The 23477-nt window shown below is 46.6% G+C and overlaps 1 protein-coding gene across 1 annotated transcript; it reads right to left on the minus strand.

Annotated features, from left to right (window-relative positions):
• Window positions 1-738: 738 nt before the first annotated feature.
• Window positions 739-21900, minus strand: LOC144734594 (uncharacterized). Its single transcript, XM_078616854.1, has 10 exons — window positions 21069-21900; window positions 17945-18461; window positions 17504-17590; window positions 17195-17278; window positions 15773-16660; window positions 12520-12800; window positions 9455-9935; window positions 6611-6697; window positions 5740-5826; window positions 739-5412 (listed from the first exon to the last, which is right to left on the minus strand). Exons 2-10 carry the CDS (start codon window positions 18450-18452, stop codon window positions 4391-4393), a joined length of 3525 nt encoding a protein of 1174 aa, XP_078472980.1. The 5' UTR covers window positions 18453-18461; window positions 21069-21900; the 3' UTR covers window positions 739-4390.
• Window positions 21901-23477: the final 1577 nt, after the last annotated feature.

The raw sequence follows: 23477 nt of genomic DNA on the forward strand, positions 1-23477 counted from the left end.
TCACCCCATGCACGCACCCCGACTAGCGCTTAGGTCAACTAGAAGACACAAACCGAACCTCTCCACCTGCGTTTCCATCCCGGCAACCTAGCGAGTGACCTAGCCATGGGTTTCCCATGTGAGAGAGAATTGGCAAAGTTCGGTGTGAGATGGAGACTCCCGGACCCTGTGGTAAAACATGGGCGAGTTTGACGCGAGACCACCTCCAGGAGAATCCGCGTAGCATATGATGGTGCACCCAGATACACGAGCACTGAAAGGGGGTAAGTTAGAAAGGGCAGGTCGTGTTGGAATGCAATAAAACTGTTTTCCTGAGACAGACGGTGCGAGTGGGAGAATGGCGAGTGTGGCCTGGGTGCATCATCAACACATCGCGCATCTAAAATTATCCCTGATTATGACAATGGAAACCGCTGTAAGTGTATCAATGCGTGGCATTGACATTGTGTGCATGTTGAGTAGCGTGGAGAGGGTAGGCTCGAGAATAAGCGTGGCAGGCAGAGGCCATGCGCTAGATGAATTTCCCTGGCAGTAAGTGGCCAGCACGGCTAGTGGGGAAACTCTTCAACCTCGCTCCCGCTGGTCCCCATCACGGATCGTGTGGTAAACAAGAGGTAGAGGGAGTCGGGGAGCACGTGTACGTGGTCTTACAGCAAGTGGTGTGGTGGACCGTAATGGGTGAAGGACGTTTTCCAGTTCGCCTTTAACGCAGCGAAAACATTCAGCATCTGCACATGCTCAGAGTTCATCACTCTTATCTTCTCGGCGGACAATATCTCAGCCGCATTCCATTCAGTAGATGAAACTCATTTTTTGTGTTCCTTAAAATAATTTGCCAGATTTGTATTATCTGATGTACACTGAAAAGTATCCGACCTGAAATAGTTGTCATATCATCAGCAGCAGCTGTCGTATCATCAGCACACTCTGAAAGTGACCTTCTCCGGCAACACTGTGAAACAACAACCCCACTCCAACCTATGTCGGTATGAAGCTGGACCGTACGCGAACCTTTCGCGACTAAATGAAAAAGGTAGCCGCCAAAACGAAAACAAGGGTCAACCTGGTCCACAAACTGGCAATCACAACCTGGGGAAGTCACGCAAGCCATTGTGGTCCCATTCCCTTAACCTTTAACAATGCGAATTTAACCCCGATGAAGCTTGGAAAATGTTAAGGGATTTCAGAACTCACAAACACCTTGTGAAAAATCCAACGCGGATCAATTGTTTTGATCTTCCACGAAGCTCATGGTCCACCCTAAACCGCATCTGCACAAACCATGGCAGATGCGGATACCTGCAAAATTAAAACTCTCCAGTGTGCGATTGTGATCATCCAGAACGGACCATCCAGCATATGAAGCAATGCCCGATCCACAAATACGAAGGAGACATGACGTGATACACTCCGCTGCTTCTGATGTGGCTATCTGACCTGAATGTGAAATTGTAGTTGTGGCTCTGCATCCACATCTGCAGCCTTACGAAAGATCAGCAGCAGCCATGTTGGATAAAGTCCTCTCCGAGCCGTCATCATCTCTCTCGCGATGCTGTGAGTTGGAGAATGCTTCATTAATTTGGTGTTTGTCAAATCCAGGGCATTAAGTAGGCTGATGTATCTCTGCAAGAGTTTTGCATGTTGGTCCTTTGCAGGCATGCATGGGTTTCTTCAGGCACACTGATTTGAACTCGTTGCTGTTATAGGTCGTAGCACTTTCTCATGTGGTACATAACTTGAGTTGCATTGCCACATTGGATAACGATGAACGCAAATTACATATGCATGAATCTGTCTTCAAAGCCCAAACCCAGCATGCTTTACATGTGTAATGACCGAGATAACAGACCGCTTACCTGACACAAGTGTACGGTCTGACAATCATGACGTAAGCCAATGCCTCCCCCCATTGGTGCAGATGCCTCCACTGTGATTGGTCGGGAGGCAAGATTGAAAGGTTTTGGAGGAAATATTTGAAAGGTAAAAAGGCAGGAAAAGTAAGTGGTGGACTGGAGGACAGTGGAGAACCGTTGGTGGGGAAGGGTCAGGATTGGCCGAAGGGAGTGGGGGGTGAAAGAAGCTTCCAGAGAGGGGGCTTGGGAGGTATGAAAGAAGACCAGCACAGAGATCGGGGGACAATCGAGAGATGAAGGTCAAGCCTGAAGAACCAATCCTGGGCATCGTTAGTGCTGTGTCTGAATAAAGGTTCTTAACAGTCACAACATGTGTCGGCGTCACTACACATGTAAATTACATCACAATGTTTGCAGATGGCCTTGGCGATGAATGCTAGTGATGCCGAGGATGATTTCGATGCTGCGTTTGACATTTTCCGGGTTGAGAATTTTTATTTATTTTTTATTAAAAAAATTAAACTTTTCACCAACAGTGAATTCAGCATGAACTACATTGGCCTTCAAAAGCCAAACACATTTATGCACGAACTTAAAGAGCATTTGACAGCGCCAGGAAGCTTTCTCAAAACCAAGTAAATTGCCTGATCCAGCCGAACACATATGAGCTGCACCAGCGCACGGCTCTCAGCATATGTGTGTGTGTGTGGATCCCACTGGATATTTGCAGAGCTGAGCCAAAAGCAACTCTGGCCTCACAAGACAACTGAATATGTCTTGGGGCCAAGCAGGACCATGGGTGGGGTAGAAAAAATGTAACCGGTGCCTCCTGAGTCACGACAGGCTGATTTGGCACGGCTCAGTTGTACGGTGTAAAAGGGGTATAAAAAAGTTGCAAGTTTAAATATTGGTTGGAGATCAACCCTGGCCTACCATTATCCCTCTGTGATGAATCGATCGAGTACCACCTTGTGGGTCAACAAGCTCCATGGAAAGAAAGCCCCCCCCCCCCATCATAAAACAATTGGAATTTCTACCAACTAGTGCGACCTCATATTTGTCTGAGAAGGGTGGCAATATGGCTTTGTTGACTTTGCCAGTGCAAGTTTCCACGCGTTCATATGAGACAATGTAAGTGTGACTCGGCACGTGTTGTCACTGGTGATTGTGGCTGTTGAGTCACAAAAGCCATCAGTCTTGAGGCTATATCCGTGAGTAATAAAAACAAATAGTAATTTACAACCCTTCGTCCATCCACTGCTGGATGAAGGCCTCCCCCAGTGCGCTGACTCTGGGGGATTGTTTGACCATCCTTCACCGTGCTGGTCAGTGCCGGGTTGATGTGGTTGGAACCCAGGAGCGGCACAGATACAAATCTGCAAGCGATATTAGCTGTGGCCAGAAATAGAACTCAGGTTTGCCAAGTTCTCAGCACAGCGCACTATCCACAGTGCTCTCGCTACACCAGGATGGTTTGTACTAGATAAGAATTCCACAAGCATTGACAACACATTTGTACAGCTGCTCTTGCTTCAGCTGCTGCCTCTGACAATTCGTAGTAGTGTGTCTGCTACTAACAATTCGGCATGCCATGTATCTGTGCGTTTACCTTAAACCTCGACTTCGCCGCATAACCTTATTCAAAACTCTTATCTGGTTATTTAAACCCAGTACCAAGAACTGTGCCAAAAAAATTAACACTAAACACGCACCTATTCTCCGAAACAAGATACCTGATTAGCTCACCTTAATAAGCGTGGTTTGAAATCTGCTCTTTGTCTACTGGCATTGTCTAAAATCTTACGAGTTGTATTTTGATCCGGTCTCATAACATGACTGCTGCTTGCGATGCTCTTTCTGACTATAACCAGATGAAAAGAGCATATTGAAATAGCACACCTCTTTCACAAGTGAGACTTGGGAGACCCCAAGTCTCCCAAAGTCTCACTCACTCGCATGTTATAAAAACTGCCCGCAAAAAATGACATCATAGAATGACTTCTGAGAACTGTTTCAGCGACTGAATTTCATCCATACACTAGGGGGTGCACTTTCCCATTCGTCCCGATAAAGATAAATGTTCAGCCAAATAAAGCGAAAGGCAAATTCAACGCGGTGGGGTCTTGTGCAGTCATTTGTGACCAGGCCAAGACTGTCAACTCACTCCACTTGAGAACAGAAACTGAAAGCTGGATTTGAACCTAGGTTTTCAGCAGCGCCAGAGAAGTACTCTGGCCCCTGATCTACTCCGGCCATTTTTTTTTCGTACTCCATCGTTCTTAACAGTAAAATATTTTGACGTGGTTTCAGGTTGTGCCACTACGCGTTGTTCAACACAACGTCCGACGTTTCGCTCCATGTGCCGGGAGCTTCCGACTAACACGCGCTGAGGCTAACAACACGCGGCACAACCCAAAAGTGCACGAACTGAAAAACCTTACCAGCGCGTGGCGTGAAGCATTGGGGACATCGTGCCAAACAGTACGGCACAAATGCGAAAAACCTACGACCTCAGCTGGAATACAACGATGGCAGCCTCAAAAAGTTTCCCCCACAGCACCACTTTCCTCCACGTGCATACGCTGGTGGAAGCGCAGGCCAGTGGAGCGCGTGAAGGTCTGGCCACACACGTCGCAGCTATACGGCTTCTCGCCCGTGTGCGTGCGCTCGTGTGCCCTCAGGTCGCCGGGCTGCGAGAAACCGCGCCCGCACTCGGTGCAGCGGTGCGGCCTATCGCCGGTGTGCATCTGCTGGTGCCGCTTGAGGCTGAAGCTCTGCGAGAAGCACTGGCCGCACACCTTGCAGCGGTAGGGCTTCTCGCCCGTGTGCTTCCGCAGGTGGATCTTCAGGTGGCAGCGCTGGGAGAAGCCGTGGCCGCACACCTTGCAGCAGAAGGGCTTCTCTCCCGTGTGCTTGCGCAGGTGGATCTTGAGGTCGCATGGCTGCGAGAACCCGCTGCCGCACAGCTGGCAGCGGTGAGGCCGCTCGCCCGTGTGGATCTGTTGGTGCCGCTTGAGGCCGAACGCTTGCGAGAAGCCGTGGCCGCACACATCGCAGCAGAACGGCTTCTCACCCGAGTGCATCTGCAGGTGGCGCCGCAGGCCAAACGCCTGCGCGAACACCTGACCGCACACCTTGCAGCGGTAGGACTTCTCGCCCACGTGCGTGCGTGCGTGGGCCTTCAGCTGGCTGCTCTGCGCGAAGACCTGCCCGCACAACTTGCAGCGGTGCGGCTTGTCGGCTGCGGCGGCTGCTGCATTCGTCAGCGAGCACTTGCGCTCGTACGGCTCGGTATCTCCACCGGAGGGCTTCTGCCGACGCTTTGCCGAGACCCTCCTGCCGATGGTTTGCCTGCGCGGGAATGAGCGTCGCCCCCTCAGCGGCTGGGCTGCAGTCTTCACGACGGCGGTGGCGGCGGCGATTTCTTCTTCTGCTTCGGTCATTTCGCCTTTCTCCGACTCTGTCAAAGCGTATTGGCCAGCACCTACCTCGTACGCATTGGGCAGCGAGGTCACGCCTTCAATGATGAGATCTGGATGGCTCTCCAGCAGACGTTTACCTGCAGCAGAAGATGCGCCAGTCGCATTGCTGTTACGCGTTTAAAGCGAATAAAGTAGAAATGAAAGTTAGTGTCGACCTGGCTAATTAATCAGTTGAAAGAGAAGTAACGTGGCCAAGCGACAGGGTATAAATGCAGAGCATTAAAATGGCATATTACAGAAATGGTGTTCGCATTCGTCACATTGGTATTTAAAAAAAAATCTCACGGAAACTATAAATTATTCAAATTGAGCGAAGAACCAAATTTGATGACGGGTTTTTTGCATGCATTCATTGGTGCCATCAGCATTTGTTTTAAACATCCACTGTTTCGACTCACACTTACCAAAGCGTTTCTTTGTAGTGTACTCCACGGAGTCTTGCTCTGTCAATTGAGGAACCAGTATGGAATTCGAGAAATAAGCATCGTCATCTGAAAGTGGGGAAAACAAGCGGTCAAGTGTTCAAACGAAACTGGTGTCAGGCAAAGTTATCGCTGCATCGGTCACTTTTGCACGAATGACCCTGTGACATGTCATCGATTAACGTCCTTTCTAAAAATGAAGAACGGTAGTGCGGTGGTTCTTGCCCTGCATACTGAACCCGCGACACGACTTTGATTCGCGGTCACGGCTACCATCAGCGGCAAGTGACATCTAAATGGTTCCTTTACCAACCGACAGTGACCAAGCACGGGTGTGCGGTGGTAGGGCTACATTACAATAACATCGACACAACAAAATATTGTTCCGCAATATAACACTACGAATAAATGGGATATTTTAAATAACATATAAACAGTTTAACACGTAGGCTTTCGCGACCAATATTATCCATGATGGAGGCTTTTGGGTTAGATCGTGTAAATATGAATGTGTCGTTAAAGCCCGCTACCACCTGACACAGCTAATTAGTAATGTTTGTTAGGTAAACAGAACATGCCAATTAGTTACTAGTTCAGCACACCGGTGTGTGTTGGAGAGTAAAACCACAACATTTACAATTCGAGTACAGTTTTGTTGACGTGACAAACCTTATTAATTGGACATGTTGGGTGCTGGCGGGTTTAACGACACATTTTTATTTACACGATCTAGCTCAAAATAACCTCTATTATGGATAACATATAAACAGTAACATAAAGTAACAGTAAAATAGTTAACATAACTTGCAATGAATATGGTGATATTCTATACACAATGGTGTTCAAGCCGTACCTTCATAGGACTCCATTTTAACATGATCCGCTGCTATGCTGCCATAGGAGGCATCCATGACTGGAGTGGACCTCTCGTCTGGCTTATCTGCACATATACAAAGCCACTGCATCAACACGCGTATAAGCCACTGACACATACAAGTCATCAATACAGAGTATGTACAGGGTCATCAAATTTGTAGGCACTCCACTAATTTCTAATGAGCAGGTGAATCCTCGAGAGACCGAAAGATTCATTTGCAAGAGTGGACCCCGAGCAGAGGTCACAAACGGGTTTTGATTCCTTACCCGTACCCGGCCGCACCAGGGTCGCAAACGGGTACCCGTACCCGGCCGGGTACGGGTACAGGTAGCCGGGTATCGGGTACGGTACGGGTATCGGGTACCCGATTGCGACCTCTGGGATGAAGCCATGTTGCAGGCGCGGGTGGGTTGATTCTAAAAACTTGAATTGTGAGAAGAGACAAGACGTTGGGAAATGAGTGACAAACGGTTACTCACCAGTGACTCACGGCCTATCTGTACCCGGCCGCACCAGGGTCGCAAACGGCTACCCGTACCTGGCCGGGTACGGGTAGCCGGGTATCGGGTAGGGTACGGGTATCGGGTACCCGATTGCGACCTCAGACCCCGAGTCATCAAAATTACAAAAGCAAATAACAAATGATCACGTGCAACTCCGAAGTAAAGATAAATCAGAGCAAACAAGCAATAGCGTCACAGATGGAATAACAAAAAGAATGCACGGATATAAATCAATATTAAACTCTATTAATTTCTTTTAACAAAGGTTGGCTTCTGACAAATTACATTTAAAACCATTCACAGCAAAATGTAGTGACGCAAACATTAACAGGGGATTAGGGTAATTATTTCACTCGAATGTAAAAATGACGTGTCAAATACAACTGCAAGCGAAGATATTATACAGAATCAGCCGTTCTGCATTAAATTGTAAAATAGATGGAAGAGTAACCAAATACATTTTTGAAGGGCTGTACGTGTACATGTTGTACTCAGGACGATCACTGTATAGATACACCTGTGATGTTTTAATAACAAGTCTTCTCGAAAGGGTGATTGAATATTGGTGAAACCGATGGCTGCATATATGACAAAGGAAAATGTCAAATGGATTCATGAAGTGTATTGAGTGTGGCGAGAGCCACATAAAAGCTTTGAAATAGTGGGGTGCATATATGAACCTTAGGGTGGGACCTCATGGTCCCAAATAAACGGAAGTCAAAATCGTAATAAATTAATTGATTTTTGGCGACTCCGTCCCACCGCACACATGAACGCCGCGACCCACCTGGCGCGGATCATTCTGTTGTCATGTCGTCCAAGTGCAGCAGCGAGGACGAATGCGCAGAAGAAACAAAACTTTGAAACTTTGACAAGCGCATCGTGTAGAGCTCGTCGAGAGGAATATATTGCCATATCGTTCGTCTTCAACAGACAACGCAGTTTATGCGAGAGCCGGGGGCTTATGGGAACCCCGGGGTCCCGCCATCAGGTTCATATATCAATGGATCACCCAATATGTGATCTCATGATAAGGCAATTCGACAAATCAGGCAAATCTCAACTTTCAAAATGTCGCAATTGCCATTATACACACAGTGACCGGTGTGGTCGTGTACGGTCAAATAATGCCCAGAATCCACACAGGCATGGAGAGGCCCTCATCCAGGAGTTGATTGACACATTTGGGCAGTACTCGTACACAATACGTACGATGTGTCGTTTTGGGGGAAATTGACCAGTTTGGTGAACATGGCTTAATTACAGAATACGTCAGCGATAAGACACAAACGTGAAACGGAATGCTGCATCACTATCCCAGTGTGGGTGAAAAAGTCAGCTCAGTCTTCGTACATCCGACACCGCAGCATGAAAATTTCTCCCTTATCCAGCAAGGTGGACGGTATGTCCATCTGAAATGCAGTTCCGAATAGTCAACACACTACGCCCAAGTAAGATCCACTTTGCGATTACACCAAGGATTACCCACACCTTTTAAAATGTTGAAAATCTACAAATCCGAAATCATGGAACCGCTTCCATAGTCAAACTGGCTAAGTGGCAGAGCTTAAGGGAGTGTCTACACCATGGGACCTCCTTTGCCAGTACCAAAATATGACAATAGGTTTTTCCCCTTTTTTCTGGCAACAAAACAGGTGTTAAGAAAAACTGGGATAAACCTAGTATCTTAAGGGAGTGGTCGACTTGCAAGTGGGAAGGCTCAAGTTCAAACTCACTCGGGGGTTGACTCATCGATCCAGGGTCAATAAAACAGGCACCGCTGTTGTATAGTTAACAATGGCATCTCAGGAAGGATGCGGTCCCCATCACAGGAAAGTGGAGTTTCCATCAATGGCTCAAGATCTCGAATGAGGTATGTGTTTATGTTAAACTTCTTTCGCACGGTAAGCAGCTAACAATGCTTAATCAGAGGCATGACAGCTCAATGCTGGAAAGGGGACAGTTATTAAATTGCACTTGGGGACAGTTATTAAATTGCACTTGTCCTTGCCATTCCACTGCTGGATGAAAGACTCTCCAGGCCGTGCGGATCATGCTGGTTATTTTACCACACTTCACCAAATTCGTTCATTGTGGGCTGATGATGGCAGGGAGCATGCGGCAGCAAACAAGCTGCATCATGATTTCGAATGAATCGTGTTATCTCAATGCGCTATACAGGAACAAAACGCAAGTGCGGCATTGTTCGTCGTATTTGCAGCTGGTATCACGATACTTTATTCCTCAAACTCAAGTATTAAGTTTCCACTCTGTGAACTATTCTACTGAAATGATGAGAGGTTTAAGAGTTTCGTACCATTTTCGACATGACGATCCATTTCAGTGGTCTCATCTTCAAAACTGCCAGCAACTGTTCCCAACTTTAATCCATCCCACTCGCCCAGCCTCTGCACAGACAGCAGTAGCTCCCGGCTCAAGCCACTGAACAGAGCGAGCAGCACCTCCACCAGGCCTCCCAGGGTCACGTCGCCAGGGGAGGAAGCGGCGTCGTCCCATCGCGGCGTCTCAGCGTCGTGGGGTTCGGAATCCTGCAGGGCCTTCACCACCTGCCGCAGCACGGCGTAGAAGCCGAAGGGCAGGCGGTCGCGCGCCGTGGCCAGCAACTCGGCCCGCACGAGGCCGTCCCTGACGCAGGCGCGCAGGACCCCGTAGTCCCGGATGCCCAGCTCCGAGTCCATGGCCCGGGCCACTTCCTCGTTCACACCCTGCGCCTCCAGCCACGCCGGGAAGTCCCCGCTCGGCTCCAGAATCGGGGTGGCCACCGCGCACGCCATTCTCTGTTCAGACACGATTAGGCATGTCACCGCGATCAAAGTAAACTTTGGTTAACAAATAATGTTACATTGGGGTCAAGCGTGACATAAGTGAGGAAATTCTCCCACGTTTTAATCCACCAATGCAAGTGACTGTATTAGGAAGTGCCCGATGGTGATTTTACAGTATTTTTGTTCAATGATGGTCTCAGGGCTGTGGTCAGAATGAATGGGAAAAAAATACTGCTAAAGTGGCTCAGCCCAGACACAAAGTCATATTTTAATATTGGGAGCAGTTCTTCCAATTAAGAGCCTCTCAGTAACAAATAATTTTAATACAAAACTGAAAATAATCACCACATGAATTTCAAAGTAATTCTTACACATGAAAGTCCATCAGCAATTTGCTGGTGCAGTGGAGCAAAATCAATTGTTGTACTGAACTTACACGCTCCCCGCCTTCACCCACCCGCACCGTGGCGTGTGGTGACGTACGGTCAAAATACCCCCACGATCTGCACTGTGTGGCGAGCCCTCTCATTCAGCAGTGGAATAACAAGCCGGCTGGCTGTACGTGTACATAAGCTCACGCCATTAACAAATGTCAAACTGCCCTCACGGAAATTCCACATTCCCATGGCAGGCGCCAGTGCAGCCACATTGCAACCACTGCCGACATCCCACAAAGTGGTTACGGATTTATGTGCAGAACGTACGTTCAAGTTCTTTCGCACCGTACGTAGCTAATTGGAGGTGCGGGGGAAGGACAACACACACACAAAAACAACCACCCGGGCAGGAGCGTAATAACAACCGCCATAATCACGAAACAAACCCCCAAGCTACTGTTGAATTAGGCGGATTCCATGTAACATGCACAACCCTTTGGTTAATCCACTGCCTCACCACGCCGAGTGGGGGGGGGAGGATTATTTTACCATACTTCACCACCGTTGATAAATTATTGTATGTAGATGTGGAGCATAAAAGAGGAGGGGGGGGGGGAATATAAAGTACTCATACCTGTCAACCCCTTATTATCAGTGCCCTACCTTATTACAGACCAATTCAGACCATACTCTTGGTTGTTTCGGTAAAGTCACGTAGAAGGGAAATAATAAAACACCTGATGACGATTGCTTGTGTTGCAGTCGAAACATCGTTGAGAATTTTTATTGTTTTTTACTTATATTATTATTTTATTTCCCTTCTACGTGACTTTACCGAAAGAACCAAGAATATGAATCCCTGCAGTCACGAAAGCTTTAAATCAAAATTCAATTCAGACCGTGTTGGTCACCCCGTGCCACTTATAAATCTCAACGTTCATCCCGCAAAGTCCCATCACAAGGGAGAAACACAACCAAATAGACACATTTTATTTTTTAAATGTGCCAGTATTGAAACGGCTGTACGCCGTATGGACATGAAAACATTATTTCCCTGTACAAGAATGTGGGTAATCCCTATGGGTTGATAGGTGTGGTATAGTGTAGTGTATAGTGCAGTGTATAGTAATGCAGTGGTTAGTAGTGTATAGCAAACCTGTCAACCCCTTATCAGTGCCCTACCTTATTACAGACCAATTCAGACCTTATTGGTCACGCCGTGCCCTTATAAATCTCAACGTTCATCCCACAAAGTCCCATCACAAGGGAGAAACACAACCAAATAGACACATTTTATTTTTTAAATGTGCCAGTATTGAAACGGCTGTACGCCGTATGGACCTGAAAAATTCAATTTACCTGTACAAGAATCACGGGGTATAAACCGTATGGGTTGACAGGTAACGGATGAGCACGGTACCTGTTTGAAAGCATCTATGTTACGTGCGGTCGAACTTCTTTCGCACCGTACGTAACCAGCAACGACAACAACCACCGCTGACGTCCACACACAAAGTGGTTCCCTATTTAACCGACCATCCCAGGGGGGGGGGGGTGTTGTGTAATGTAAACAAATCAGCATCACCATCGACTATGGAACGAGCAACTATGTGACAAAGACCCCCCCCACCGCCCGTGTCGCCCGTGACAGATGTGTTGGGTTCTAGATTTGAAGCTTTCGTGACTGCAAGGATTCATAATATTAGGTTCTTTCGGTAAAGGCACGTAGGTAAAAAAAGAAATGAATGAAAATAACTAAATAAAATGATTTAATAAAAATAAATCAAAATAACTAAATGAAATGATTAAATGTAGTTATTTTCATGTATTTTAATTAAAATAAATATTAATAAATGAAAATAACTAAATTAAATGATTTAATTTATTTTTTATTTTAATCAAATCATTTAATTCAGTTATTTTCATTTATTATTATTTTAATAATAATAATTTTTTTTTACCTACGTGACTTTATCGAAAGAACCTAAGAGTATGAATCCTTGTTGGGGCCAAGTGGTTGTCAGCGAGCACCGCCTATGAAGGCCAGCACCGCGGCACACGAGGGTTGGTGACCAGCACCACCACGACCGGCCGCCTTTGTCTCCCCCAGTAACGATGTTGACCGCACACCGCACCAGGCAGTGCTCGTTTGAGGCCGAGTAGACCTACGGGGGAGGATAATCGTCACCGGTTTTTTTGCCGTGAGCGAGAAATCGAACCCGGGTCCTCCTGCTGCTGCTCCGGTTGAGTTCGGCGCGCTGACCGCTGCGCCACCGCTCCTCGCGCACGAGGCTCACCCAGGAGATGACAGCGAATCGACGAAAGCGTCTCCGTGTACAGGGGAAAAGGATGAGGAGGAAGAGGAGGAGGAAGACGAAGCGAGGACCGAGGACTCCAAACGCATGTGAAGCCTCTCCCCTCGTACGCGGAGCTAACTCCGCTTCCTCCCAACGGCAGATTGCAGGGTCAGGGACCGCGGTGAACAGTTTGCACACGGGGTCTGCCCCCACCATAACCCACCACGCCACGCCCCCTGCCAAATTAATGACACCTTTTTGGCAGTCACAAAAATAAGAGGTTTGAACCCTTTCTGGCAATGAAACAGGTGTTTCAGATGATAATTGAAATTTTTTTTTTACCCTTTTATCTGGCAACAAGGAGTCATGTTTGCATTGACCACAATACCTGCGGTCGGAATGCAAACAAAAAACATAACTCTGATAATGTATACACTGTCCAAGTATGTTACATTATCAGAGTTATGTTTTTTTGTTTGAATTCCGACTGCAGGTATTGTGGTCAATGCAAACATGACTCCTTGTAAAAAAGGTGTCAGTTTTGTTGCCAGATAAAAGCTTTAAAAAACAATTATCATATTTTGCTACTGGCAAATGAGGTTCCAATGGTGTAGGTGTTTCAGATGTTCAAACATCAAATATAAAACTTTTGCAAGGAATCATTTCTGCATTAACTACAGCAGAGGCAGCTTTCTTCATGGCCTTGTCTCACACTGATGAAGGCTTGCAAAAGGAATTCTATTTGGTGCTTGACCATCTTCACATATCCCGTTTTATTTCCAGAAAAGGTGAAACCTATTCTTATTTTCTTAATAATTGACCCCTAACACTTTTTTTTGTTTCTCTTGCGTATTAATGTCTGTTTTAAATAAAACCTTGCTTTAAAAAATATACATAGGCTCATCGATGTAAACTCGACTTTCATATTTTAAGAACTGTTGTCTTGGTTTTAAATAAAGGGTTGTCAAAGCGACAAAACTCTCTTGACTAAATTCATCACGTGACTAAATCAATCTCATTGCACCCAAATTGCATTCGAACTGAAAGCGAAGCACATTTTGAGGTTAATGTTTGGCGAGGTGACCACATTAATTTTCGAATCTCTTCCGATCGCCTTTTTAATTTCAACTAAGCTTGACCAAAACTACACTCACTTGAGAGTGGAGCGGTGATGCAAGTGGTTAGTGCAATTTGGTGTGAAGATGGCGATCCGAGTTCGATTCCAAGCAATGGTTAACATCAGTGGTGACCAGAGGTGGGACAAAGTCATTGTTATGCAAGTCCAAGTCGAGTCGCAAGTCATCAAATTCATGACTCGAGTCTGACTCGAGTCCAAGTCACATGACTCGAGTCCACATCTCATAGGTGGGACAAAGTCATTGTTATGCAAGTCCAAGTCGAGTCGCAAGTCATCAAATTCATGACTCGAGTCTGACTCGAGTCCAAGTCACATGACTCGAGTCCACACCTCTGGTGGTGACCGATATCTGCACTGGTACTTCCACTCTCCCCCCCCCACCACCACAAACTTGCACTGTCAAGTGCTGTCAACTATGATGACCAACGTAGCAGTGGATTGACAAGAGACAGTGAATTTTTATTTTGTACAATTTACAAACCTTCACGCGATTACAAATGCATATGACGACCACCAATGACCTCGCAGGAATAATTATGAATGGGAGGCTAGAGCAAACCTAGCAAAAGTCTATGGTCCCAAGAACCTCTAAGGACCTCAGCTTCATGAAATCATATGGATACATGAAATTTAAGCTCAAATTCAAACCAAGATAAACCTAACAAGCTATTTAACATTAAAAGGCCAATTAATCTCTCATCCCGAATTGTCTCCATCTCTCATTCAACATCTCTAGTTATGTTGACATTTCTCCCATCTCACTACATCTCCATTTGTGTCGAAATTACTTATCTCATTCACATTTAAAACACTGAAAGGAGGACCCCCTAATAGAACTTCTGCTACAGGACCCCAATGGGCTAGCACCACCACTGGATGACGTTCATATAATGATTTGTATCAACTTGTAACGTGCCACACAGTATTCGCTCACTTTTGAACAGAGAGAATACCTCGCAGGTGCGAAAAGGAACCACGGACAAGAAGGGAAGGTAGCGAGGCGGTGAGCCACCGCCAACTAATTCCCAAGCTTTGTGGTTGTCTATATATATGAAGGTGTTGTCGGCCAATTAAGTAATTACATTTGGGAGGAAATGAGCAACCTTCAGAAAACGCACACATGCAAAGGGGGTAACGCTCGATCCCATACACAGAGTCCACATTCTGCTGTATAGCCTTCTTCTGGCACGCCAGGGTATGGCACCTTGACGCGCACGAGAAGAGAGTTTCAAAACCATTGGAAGATCCACCAACCGTCGACTCCACAACACTGACCTACATGCATGCACCACTACCACCCGGCTAAAAGTCAGTTCATTTTCTTGGACGGACTAGGGTCCATTGCGTTGGTCTGTGACAACCTCGCACATGGCAAGTGAGTCATTTATGCAATTTTATATATCCAGGATAAATAAGGGTGACTGCAAGGTCTCCCCACCAGGTTGGCAAGGGACAACTGCCTGATCTCACATTAATGGTACAATTTGGAACTTTATGTCAATGGCTAGCTTTTAGGGCATCATGAGCAGGCATGGATTCATCCAAGCGTGTCACGTGTGTGAAGAGTGTGGGTGGTTCCAGAGCGTTGTGCTTTACATCTGCGTTGTGTTGTCCATATGAACATACATTTTAAAATAAGCATAAACAGGATGCGGCCATGGCGTATCAGCACACTCAGTTTCAACCTCGAGCTCAACGGTTCGATCCGATCTCACAGTGCAGCCGTTTGTGGAAGTTTATTAATCCCCCCCCCTGTATAAATGGGTACACCAGTTAGTCGATCGGCAGGTCACACAAGTGCAGCGGTAAAGTGTAAGTATTCACACATCTTCCAAGGCATCAGGCTAGCAGGAAATAATCGGCCAAAACACCATCTATTGGGCATGTCTAGAGCTCTGTCCATGAAGAGGTCCTCCCATCAGCAGTGGCATGGGCAAGTAATTGCACCTTTACCTTTTTTTAAATAAACAAACTAACGAGTGCTCAAAAGCTCTTAAAATACACCAAAACAAATTTTTGTGTGTGACAATATGCCTCATTCATAGCGGGTCGCTGGCCTGGATCGTGTAAAAACGTCTGTGACACCATCAACAAAACTCCCCATCTGAGGCGGCGGCGGTGGTGGTGGCAGCGGCGCTGCGCCCGACCCTCCGTGCGTACGCTGGTGGAAGCGCAGGCTGAACGCGCGCGTGAAGGCTTGTCCGCACACGTCGCAGCGGTAGGGCTTCTCGCCCGTGTGTGTGCGCATGTGAATCTTCATGCTAGAGGACCGCGAGAATGCCTGGCCGCACACCTGGCAGCCGTACGGCTTCTCGCCCGTGTGCGTGCGCTCGTGCGCCCGCAGGTCGTTGGGCTGCGAGAAGCCGCGCCCGCACTCCCCGCAGCGGTGCGGACGCTCGCCCGTGTGCTTGCGATGGTGCCGTTTGAGGCTGCACTGCTGCGAAAAGGTCTGGCCGCACACCTTGCAGCGGTAGGGCTTCTCCCCTGTGTGCGTACGCAGGTGGATCTTCAGGTGCCCGCCCTGCGAGAAGCAGTGCCCGCATACTTCGCAGCGGTAAGGTTTCTGGACTACGCGTCCCGGCGACAGATTTGTATTCTTCCTCGAGTGCTCGGCGGTGGCAAACCACACGCCCGGCTCGTAGGAGCCACTCCCTCCGATGGTCAGACTTCGTGCAACGGCTGCCGGGAGGAACCCATTTCGGCTCGCCACTGACGGCTCGAAGGAGCACCCCTCCGTTGGCGGCAGTGACACGTACTCACGTGCACAGGTGGAGGCCGCTTCTTCGTTTAGAATAGCGTCCTGTGCCCCGTGTGCCCACAGAGCAGGGGCCGTCTCGACAGCAAGCGTACAGCCCTCGTCCTCGATCTGCTGCGAGTTCACAACTTTGAACGCGAGAGCGGCGTGAGACTCCAATGAAACTTTATCTAAGGGAGAGCATGATTTTAAACAAGAGGTTTTTTTGTAAAGTTGTGGGCATTCTGATTGAACGTTTGTGCTTTTTTTGTTCATCAAGTAAAATAAGCACTGGCATTTGAGTAGGTACCTGAAGGCTTGACAACTAAAGATAAGGCAAAATTAAATGAAGGTGGTGATGATGAGATTGTCAGAATAGAACGTGGAGGTTGGGTGTCATTGTGCAACAGCTGAAATACCGAACAAAAATGAGATATCCACATGTAGTGGCAGCGATTTTATTGGCCGTGATGACCTTTTGACCTATTTTTTTAGTTGCAGTAAATATATTTTAAATTAAGACAATTCTAGACAGACTTCAAATATAAAACTGTGCCTTGAAAAATGTGTTTTATATTCTGTTCATTGGACACGTACACACCCATGAAAATAATGCAAACATATAAATGTGCAAGCATTAAAAACAAATAACTTAAAAACAATATGAAGTTGTAGGTCTGGATTTATACCTTTACAATATATACTGGTAAAACAGGGCCACTTACCAAAGATCGGATTAGAAATACACATCATGGAACCATGCTCCGATGTCCGAGGAAGCATTGCATTGTCAGGAAATTCAGCAGCATCTACAAGCACAGAGGGCTTATATTAGTGAAATAATTTTCAACAAAGTGTTCATTTGAACTGAGAAGTGATGAATGATTGACGATAGAAGCAATAAGATGTATCTGAGCTCATCAAGAACACTAGACTTGGAATCTAGAGGTCGCCCATTCGAGATATTCGAATAAGCTGAGTTATCTCCCTTACTGAACTGGACCACTCAACACTCTACATTGACAAGATGTTACCTCCGAATGGCTCCATTTTAATCCGATCCACTAGCAGGTTGGGTTGAGTGTCATCCACATTTGGAGGTGGCGTTTCTTCAATCTCACCTGAAATTAAGGGACATGGTCACTTTTGATTCACAAGTAGAAAAGATACGATTCATGCATTGACAGATATTTTCATTCTGTCTGATATTTAGTTAAATCAAGCTGTGGGCTCCACCACCAACAATGGGGCGAACCACCAGGGCAATGCGTTTCAGTCATGTGGGCAGGAAGTGAATCGGACTCAAGCGTCTCCCTGCTTGGGTCTAATGGTGGAATCATCTCCATCAGTGCTGCTGTTTCAGTGGTGCAAATTACACATTCAGGTTAAGCAAAAACTAATATTGTGAATTTAGTGCGCAATCCATGGTGTCAATCAGCTAGATATATTATTTAATGCTATTAAATATCAATTACCATTCTCCATTGAACGATCCATTTCGGCCGTCATAATTTCATTACCGACTGCATCACCGGCTGAAGGAGAAGGCACTTCATACTTAAGACCGTCCATGGCTCCGAGTCTTTGCACGGACATCAGCAGCTCGCGGCTCAAGCCGCTGAACAGCGCGAGCAGCACGTCCATCAGGCCTCCCAGCGTCACGTCGCCAGGGGAGGCCTTGATGGCGGTGGCATCATCCCAGCGCGCCGTCCCAGCGTCGTGGGGCTCGGCGCCCTGCAAGGCCTTCACCACCTGCCGCAGCACGGCGTAAAAGCCGAAGGGCAGGCGGTCGCGTGCCGCGGCCAGCAGCTCGGCCCGCACGAGGCCGTCCCCGACGCAGGCGCGCAGGACCCCGTAGTCCCGGATGCCCAGCTCTGAGTCCATGGCCCGGGCCACCTCCGTGTTCACACCCTGCGCCTCCAGCCACGCCGGGAAGTCCCCGCTTGGCTCCAGCAACGGGGTGGCCACCGCACACGCCGCCATATTTTGTGGCTGTAGAAATAATTGTAAATTCAGGGAATTGGAATCTATAGTTTCCACATAGAGCATTTGTACACTAACATGGATATACAATTTGTCCCAAATGAACATGTTTGTTGCCTTTACACAGTGCAAGAGCAGTTAAGTACAAACTCAATTCCAGTTCAGGTGTTGACTCACCTTCCCCCTCAAGGGTTGATCAAAATTAGCAGCGCCTTATGGCAAATTAAAAGAGTGATTACCCCATGGGTAAACTGATCCCGGCCATTTAAATGTAGAGTTTTTACCACTGGGTCAGGGGTTGCCGATTTAGAAAAAAAAATTCAAGCCAACAGCAGGAAGACTTTTACAGGCAACACAACATCGTGAGCACACGTAAAATAACAAACATCGATAATATAATCCGAGTGAGATGAACCGCAGATTCTTACCAACAACACGTGGAGAGTCATTAAAGTAACGTAATTATCATACGTAGCTTGAACGCAGATGTGGCCCATCGCGAGACTAATCATGCAAAGGCGAGTGTAAATCTACGAGCCATTTGAAACCAATGAAGCTTTCGTGACTGCAAGGATCCATACAGAAAAACAAATAAATTAAATGACTTCTAGATTTGAAGCTTTCGTGACTGCAAGGATTCATACTCTTCGTTTTTTCGGTAAAGTCACGTAGGTAAAAAATGAAATTAAAATTAAGAAAAATATTACCGAAAAAACTAAGAGCATAAATGAAATCACGACGTTTCGAAGGCAACACAAGGTGGCACCGTCACAGCAAAAATCACTGGATCAAGATCCAGTGATTTTGGCTGTGACGGATCAAATCACTGTGACGGATCAAATCACAGTGATTTGATCCAGTGATTTTTGCTGTGACGGATCAAATCACTGTGACGGATCAAATTACTGCATCTTGATCCACTGATTTTTGCTGTGACGGATCAAATCACTGTGACGGATCAAATCACTGATCCAGTGATTTTGCTGTGACGGGTGCAACCTGAAGACGGAGGCTTGTGTTGCCTTCGAAACGTCGTGATTTAATTTATTTGTTTACCGAAAAAACCAAAGAGTACAATTCCCTCTCGTTATTCTGGCCTCTTACATACGAAAACGATACCTTACCGTAGACGGGTATCGTGCAACGCGTCCCAATATTTCCTGTAAAGATCACAAAAACAATAACTAAGCACAATCCGTAATTAGGTAGCATTCGCTACCAATCGTTATGATTCGTTATGCAACGTTGCATGTGGTCCAGAAGTCTTGTGACCCCCCCCCCCCCCCCATTAACTGACTGCTAACATTATTTAGTTCATATTCATTTACGTTTTAAAATACACTTTACTTAAAATTATATATATATATTTTTTTAAAGCTTTCGTGACTTCAGGGATTCATATTCTTGGTTCTTTCGGTAAAGTCACGTAGAAGGGAAATAAAATTATAAAAATATAAAACAATATAAATTATCACGACGTTTCGACTGCAACACAAGCAATCATCATCAGATGTGAAATCCACAGCAAGAAAATTTCAAATTTTTCACATTTTCTTACTGTGGATTTCACACCTGATGATGATTTGCTTGTGTTGCAGTCGAAACGTCGTGAGAATGTATTGTTTCATATTCATATCATTTTATTATTTCCCTTCTACGTGACTTTACCGAAAGAACCAAGAATATAAAATACATAGTTATAGATAATGTAATTAAGGAGGGGGGTGGGGGTCACAAGACATGTGGACCACCCTATCCACGTGCGTCACCGTCTTCCTCCAACAAAACTCGCGATTGACCCCCCCACCGACCAAAAGTGGTGAAGTATGGACCAAGTGATCAGCAGCGGCGTGGGGAGGAGACGGAGAATCTCCCGGCCCTCATCCAGCAGTGGAGTGGCAATCGTTGGGACTGCCGGCAACCGACCACGGGGTCTTTCACGTACAGTGGTACTGTCTTTCACGTACAGTTATACAGTATACTGTCTTTGCGTACAGTATACGAACAGTTATGCTGTATACTGTCTTGCACGTACAGTACACGTACTGTGCGTAGTTACACTGTGCGTGCACTGTGTACCGTACGTATACTGTATGTGAAAGACAGTTATACTGTACGTACACTGTACGCGAAAGACAGTTATACTGTACGTGTACTGTACGTGAAAGACGGTTATACCGCACTATACTGTACGCGAAAGTTATACTTTGCACATACTGTACGCGAAAGACAGTTATACAGTACTATACTGTACGTGAAAAACAGTTATACAGTACTATACTGTACGTAAATGAGTTATACTGTGCGTGCAAGCCAGTTATACTGTACATATACTGTACACATACTGTAGGTGAAAGCCAGTTATACTGTACACATACTGTAGGTGAAAGACCCCGTGGTGGACCCTCGTGAAGACGCGAGACCAGCGTGGTGAAGTATGGACACTATAACTCCACAACGATCAGCAGCAGCAGAAAGCGGCGTGTGGGTGGGTGGTGGAGAATCTCCCGGCACTCATCCAGCAGTGGAGTGGCAATCGTTGGGATATATAATCTAACCTATATAATCTCTATTTACACTAAGTGGGGGGGGGGGTTTATTAATCACTTAGCTCACCTTTTACGACAACGCCGGCTCGTCGAATTCACACAACTCGCGGGCGATGGGACTTGCTGCGAGGATGAGATGTTTGTGTGTGTATAGAAAGAGATGTATGTGTATTATATATATAGAAATAGAGATGTATGTGTATTATATATATAGAAATATAGATGTATGTATAGAAATACTTGCGTGTGAATATTATAAAGAACGCACGAACTATCGTTATCGCCGCAGAGGTAGTGAATACGATGTAGTGAACACGGCAGAGATGTAGTGAACACGACAGAGATGACAGTGAACACGCCAGAGATGTAGTGAACACGGCAGAGATGATAGTGAACACGGCAGAGATTTAGTGAACACGGCAGAGATGTAGTGAACACGGCAGAGATGTAGTGAACACGGCAGAGATGTAGTGAACACGGCAGAGATGTAGTGAACACGACAGCAGATGTAGTGAACACGACAGCAGATGTAGTGAACACGGCAGAGATGTAGTGAACACGACAGCAGATGTAGTGGACACGACAGAGATGTAGTGAACACGATGTAGTGAACACAGCAGATGTAGTGAACACGGTAGAGATGTAGTGAACACGATGTAGTGAACACAGCAGATGTAGTGAACACGGCAGAGATGTAGTGAACACAGTAGAACTATAAGCGAGTGAATAGCAGGCAGCGACGAGGCCTCTCGCTGCTTCTCCTCTGTCGCTGCCGGGCTGCAGATTCAGCCGAGTCAGGCACCACTGCCAATTTGCACAACAATAACAATGTTAATGGTAGGAACCTCCTGGTTACACCAGCCCACAGGGGATTATTGTGTCCGTCCGTACGTCGTGCATCCAAAAATGGGAGGGGTGGGGTTGGCTGGGTGGGGAGGGTGGGGAGGGGCTGGGTGGGGAGGGAGGGGCTAGGTGGGGAGGGGAGGGTAGGGAGGGGCTGGGTGGGGAGGGGCTGGTTGGGGAGGGTGGGGAGGGGCTGGTTGGGGAGGGTGGGGAGGGGAGGGTGGGGAGGGGCTGGTTGGGGAGGGTGGGCTGGGTGGGGAGGGGCTGGTGGGGAGGGGCTGGGAGGGGCTGGGTGGGGAGGGGCTGGTCACCCCGTGGTCCCCTTATAAAACTCAACGTTTAACCTACTCACGCCGGCTTATGCCCGCCCTCACAGTCGGCCATATTTGCGGAATACACCACGCCGCCGTTGACCCTGGCCATTGACCAACGTTCCTACCAGCTCCCTACGCAGGAATGTGTTAATTCACTATGTAACACAAATGTTGTTCCTGGGTAGTAAGCGTTATTTTTTAATTGATAATGCTTCAAAAGTATAGAAAATGGCTATTATCCGCAAACTTTGCTTTTGTGACCAGGACTTTATGTGAAGGAATGACACAAATGCACACATTGTCTCATTGAAAATAGGTAAATTTCAAAATATCACTGTCCTGTTCACAAAAGCAAAGTTTTTGGAGAATAATAGCCATTTTCTGTACTTTTGAGGCATATGCAATTATAAATTAACACTACCCAGGAACAAAAAACGTGTTTTTATTGTTACACAGTGATATAATCATCACACATCATCATTTGACACGTGCGGTGATAACACCGATGGTTGATGAATCGCAACTACATAGCTGTCAACCCATCGTGGGGTTTATAACCCCGTGTTCTTTGTCACAGGGAAATTGAGTTTTCAGGTCCACACCGGCGTGCATCCGTTTCAATACGGGCACAACAAAAATATTGAATTTCGCAGTTACCCCTAAACATATCCCAGTGGAGGATATAATCTCCCAGGTCGACGTAGCCCTCAAAGGCTTGGGACACATCCCGACAAACGTTGCTAGAGCTGAAATTGCCACCATCCTTAAAAATGCTAAGAAACCCATTAGTAACATCAGCAAAGACGAGCGGTCTGAACTCGCAAATTTGAAAAAGAGGGATGACATAGTCATCCTCTCGGCCGACAAGGGCAATGCCACTGTTATCATGGATAAAATCACATACAACAAAATCCAGGACCTTCTCAATGATGGTAGCTACTCCAAAATCAATAAAGATCCTACTAACAGCCTGACTACAAAAACCAACAATATCATTACCAGTTCGACTTCTCTAATCGAACCAGTCAAGTGGCTCTCCCTAAAGCCTTCGACTGCTAGAACACCCAGATTCTATGGTCTTCCTAAGATCCATAAAGAAGGCACTCCACTTCGGCGCATCGTGTCCACGATCAACTCACCTACCTACAAACTGGCCCGTTTTCTTTCTGATACCTTGCTTCCTTTCACTGGCAAGACTCAGCAGTATATAACTCAGCTCACTTGGTCTCTCTAATCAAGGACATTTCACTGTCCCCAGATGATTGTCTCGTCAGCTTTGATGTGGTTTCTCTGTTCACCAAGGTTCCGGTACCTGACAC

The sequence above is a fragment of the Lampetra planeri genome, chromosome 3 (genome assembly GCF_965212315.1).
Source record: "Lampetra planeri chromosome 3, kcLamPlan1.2.h2, whole genome shotgun sequence".
Taxonomy (NCBI): Eukaryota; Metazoa; Chordata; class Hyperoartia; order Petromyzontiformes; family Petromyzontidae; genus Lampetra; species Lampetra planeri.